We start from the raw sequence: 4,125 nt of genomic DNA, 5'->3' as shown, positions 1-4,125 counted from the left end.
GGTTTCTGTCAAACAGAGCACATCTAGGTTTTGATCTGGGATCATATTATTTACAAAAATCGCTTTCGTAGAAAGGGATCTAATATTCATTAAGCCAAGCTTTATCATTTGTTTACCTGTATTATATCTGTTTTTATTTGTTGAACGTCAATTCAATCGTTACCCTTAAATTGGTTTGGATGTTTTTTGTATTTGCTAGTTTGGGGAACAGACACAGTCTCTATAGTATGATATCTAGTTGAAGGAGTCTCTATGTGCTGAGAATTAACTGATTCTGTGACGTGAGGCGGCCAGCAGACGGTCGGTTTAATCAATCTGTCTGCTTCCTGACCTGGGCCCCAGTTTATAGAGAGAAGAGCGGCACCATCCCTGGAGGGATGAAGACCATCTCTTTTCAACAGGTCAGGTCTGCCCCAAAAACTCGTCCAATTGTCTATGAAACCTGTGTTATTCTGCGGGCACCACTTAGACATCCAGCCATTGAGTGATGACAGTCTGCTATGTATCTCATCACAACGGTATGCAGGGAGGGGACCAGAGCATATTACAGCATCTGACACTTTACTTGCAAGTTTACACACCTCTTTAATGTTATTTTAAGTGATCTTCGACTGGTGAAGTCGAACATCATTAGCGCTGGCGCTGACACGTCTCATTGAGTAAATTATGAAATGTTTTGATTAACTATTCCTTTAACATTACAGAAACGTTTATTGTTGCATATCAATATCATACACTTTTACATACTACTTTTAATAGCAGTATGCACTGTACAGAAAGCAGTATGTTAGTAGTATATCATTCTGATCATATCCTTAAGGCTACAAAAGCCTCTCCATGCTTAACGGATTAGTCATATTCTGTCGCTTGTGCTTTTCAAGGTGGTGAAGAATAGTTCTGTTTCAATTTCCACCAATTTAAGCTGTAATGTCAGTTCAGCTGCTTAATGTTAAAAGCTGCATTAGATTTGTGTTCTGACTTCAAGAGGCCTCCATGAAATATAAATTGACTGTCAGTCAGATATGCATGTTTCAAGCCTTGTGTCAGTTTAAATGTTAATATGCACGAGGTGTTCTTCTTTCACAGTAAGCGAATTGCAGCATGCTGCTAAACAGTTGTTGGCATGTATGTGTGAGAAAACCTACAAATGTGTTAAGAACCCTTCACCTTACTGGCATATAAAAGCATGGTGGTATTTTCCATAGTTTAACAGAGCCACAGAACTCAAAGGGTGAAGTCACTACTGGTTTCACTGTTGATAAAAGGTCACGACTGTCGTGAAACCTGTTAGGCAGAATAACCTTCCAGGATGGCCTTTTATCCCAAACGGGACCAGCTGTGAAGAAGCTCCGGACGGTTTACGGATCCTGAGATTCCACCCTCCGCCCATGGGGGCAGGTCCCAAATTGTCCATCCGTTCACACACAGTACAATTCTCAGGCCAGCAGCTGGAGAACTACAAGCACAGTTCAAGTATTTCTCGAACAGGAGGTCAGAAATTTGCACCCCTCTTGTGGCAGCCTGCCGTCACCTTTGTCCAAGCTCTCATCCATCATCCACAAGGCAAGATGGAGTTAGCTGGAACTCATCATTTTGCAGTGTATCAGGCTGTACTCTGTAACCTCATTTAATGCATCCACAGCTGAGACAAATCTGGGAACTGTGGGATTGTGAATTTCTTTCCTGGCCTCTCCAGCCTGTAGTAGATAAATGAAGCAGAAGAATGATTTGGAAACCACATCAGTGGAGTGGAGCACCGCATTGCTAGTGTTTTCATCCCGGTTTCTATTTTGCGAACAGCTGGGTTGGACCTTGGCGGTGCCCGTGGTGATGTGCTCACAGGAGTGAGGATAATAGTAAGATTGCATTATGTCGAAATGTCACCGGCTGTTAACAGATTGTGTAATCCAGACAAACAAAATACCTCAGAAATGTGAAACATGACTGTAATGCTTTAAGTCACTCTGGGCATGTTGTTTATTGTTCATCAAGGTGAATGTTCTCTTAAAGTCTGTTTATCTACATTAGGTACATGAAGTCTTTCTGTTAAGTATTTCAGTTCTTTATTGGTGGGATGGATCAGACTAGAGGTCTGCGTAGGGTGGATTTTTAAAATCCTGTTTCAAATTATACTTTGTCCCACTCCCACCCACACCTTTCATATTTTGTGCCGCTCCCATCCACAAAAGCTCACAGGTAGAGGTCTGTGCTGATTTTCAGTCCCTTTCCTATAAGATTGTTTCGCTCTCCCACAAAAAAAAAAAAAAAAGTTGTCTAGCTCCTGCCCACTAAAGCTTGCAGGTAGAGGCCTACGTGGATTTTAACCCCTCTCCCATAAAATTCTGTCTCATTCTGACACCATATGGTATTTTTCCAATTCCTTCCCACACACAACATTGAAAATATCCAATAACCATTTATTTTTTCTGTTGAACAAATGAAAAACAAGATTCTGTGCCTTAAAGACAAAATACATTTGACTAAGTAGATATATGTATTTTGTGGGAGTCCCACAAGTCATTTCTTACTCTTGCTTTCTGCTCACAGATGAGTATTTTCCCTCCTGATTCAAAACTTGACCCGCACCGGCCAGGTCCCACAGGAGAACAGACCTTTACATTAGACAAGGGCTCAAATGTTGACCTCATTATATAGCCATAATGTCATGGGTTTTAATAATGAGGCTGTGTGTTAAACTGCCTCTTATTTCCTTTGTGTTTTGGTTACATCTTCCTCAAGTTTCATGCCCTTCTAAGTTCTAGTAGTACAAAAAGATTCGGATTTGCTCATTTAAAGTCATTGGAAATATGTCATGTGATATTTGACGCTTGAATCTATTGTTTCATTTTGTTTTTGTAGAGAATGTAGCACCTATGCACAGCATATCCAGTGGCCTGAAGGAGACCATTAACCCTGGAGACATGGTTCAGGATGCAATCCACAACTTCTCTCCGGCTTACCAACAGTACACCCAGCAGTCCACCCAGGAAGTGGTGCAACCCAACATGAATGGCAAACCGGGGATCAGCACCTCCAAGAGTTCGAAGAAATCTGACAAAGTGATGCTGATCGACACGGATGATGAGTTCTAGCGCCCCGTCTGTCTCGATCTTTCTATTTATTTAATCCGAAATGTATTTGACTCTCTATAACTTTAATGAGGACACTAATCATGTAAATCAGCTCATGATTTTTAAAAAAGAGAGCTCAGTAAAGGGATCTGAACAGTTTCCTGACAAGGAATAAAAGTAGACTGTCAGGTAGGGGTTGTTTTGTTTTCCTCGTTGTAGTCCTGGAGCTCATTTTTTCCTGATCCTCTGTATTGGTGGATGATCCAGCCCTGTAATGGAGAGTCCACTTCTCTTCTCTGACCCGTTCTGAGGCATGGCCGATAAACATGAGGCACGGGGTGCTGTTCAGATGGAATGAATCAGGAACTGACACTTTAGAGACCCATTCTTGCATCTGGTCGTTTGAAGTATTTGCTCAGCAGCCCTCTGCTGGGTCTCGGGATGAATTGAACTGGCTCTCAAAGATGCCCTGTCTTTGGAGATCGCACTTCAAACTGTTGTCTGCTGCTCTCTGAAACCTTTGTATCAATCATGCCACACGGACAAAGTGGGGGACCGAGCATTGCCCCCGCTTGATTTGGAGGTTCATTCATTTTCACACCAGACCTTCAAAGAGTGAGAGATCTGATGCAAAAACGCAAGTCTCAGCCATCATTGCGTATTTCAATTGCAAATCATTTGTATTCAGCCATTATTTGGTTGGTTAAAGCTTTAACCTGTGACATTGTCAGTGTATAATGGCACAGGTGTTACTGGGGCATGTTAATTTGTTAATGTTAAATTATGTTGTTTAGTTCTCTACTGTTTGCCGTTAAAAAGGCAGTTTGCCTAAATGTGACCCTGGACCACAAAACCAGTCTTAAGTCGCTGGGGTATATTTGTAGCAATAGCCAAAAATACTTTGTATGGGTCAAAATGATTGATTTTTCTTTCATGCCAAAAATCATTAGGACATTTAAGTAAATATCATGTTCCATAAAGATATTTTGTAAATGTCCTACTGTAAATATATTAAACTTAATTTTTGATTAGTAGTATGCATTGCTAAGAACTT

The 4,125-nt window shown here is 41.1% G+C and overlaps 1 protein-coding gene across 2 annotated transcripts in view; it reads left to right on the top strand.

Annotated features, from left to right (window-relative positions):
* LOC107745595 (transmembrane protein 184A-like) overlaps positions 1–3,957 on the top strand; it is a 41,252-nt gene extending 37,295 nt beyond the window's left edge. For both annotated transcript variants that reach the window (XM_016559498.1, XM_016559497.1), the window contains exon 9: positions 2,860–3,957. In XM_016559498.1, the coding sequence (XP_016414984.1) occupies positions 2,860–3,092 (233 nt within the window). In that variant the 3' untranslated portion in view covers positions 3,093–3,957. The remainder of the gene's footprint in view (positions 1–2,859) is intronic.
* The last annotated feature ends 168 nt before the right edge of the window (positions 3,958–4,125 follow it).

This window comes from Sinocyclocheilus rhinocerous, unplaced genomic scaffold (genome assembly GCF_001515625.1).
Source record: "Sinocyclocheilus rhinocerous isolate Xijiao unplaced genomic scaffold, SAMN03320098_v1.1 scaffold1912, whole genome shotgun sequence".
Lineage (NCBI taxonomy): Eukaryota > Metazoa > Chordata > Actinopteri > Cypriniformes > Cyprinidae > Sinocyclocheilus > Sinocyclocheilus rhinocerous.
The sequence above is the reverse complement of the archived record's forward strand: the minus strand, read 5'-3'. Positions and strand labels throughout refer to the sequence as shown.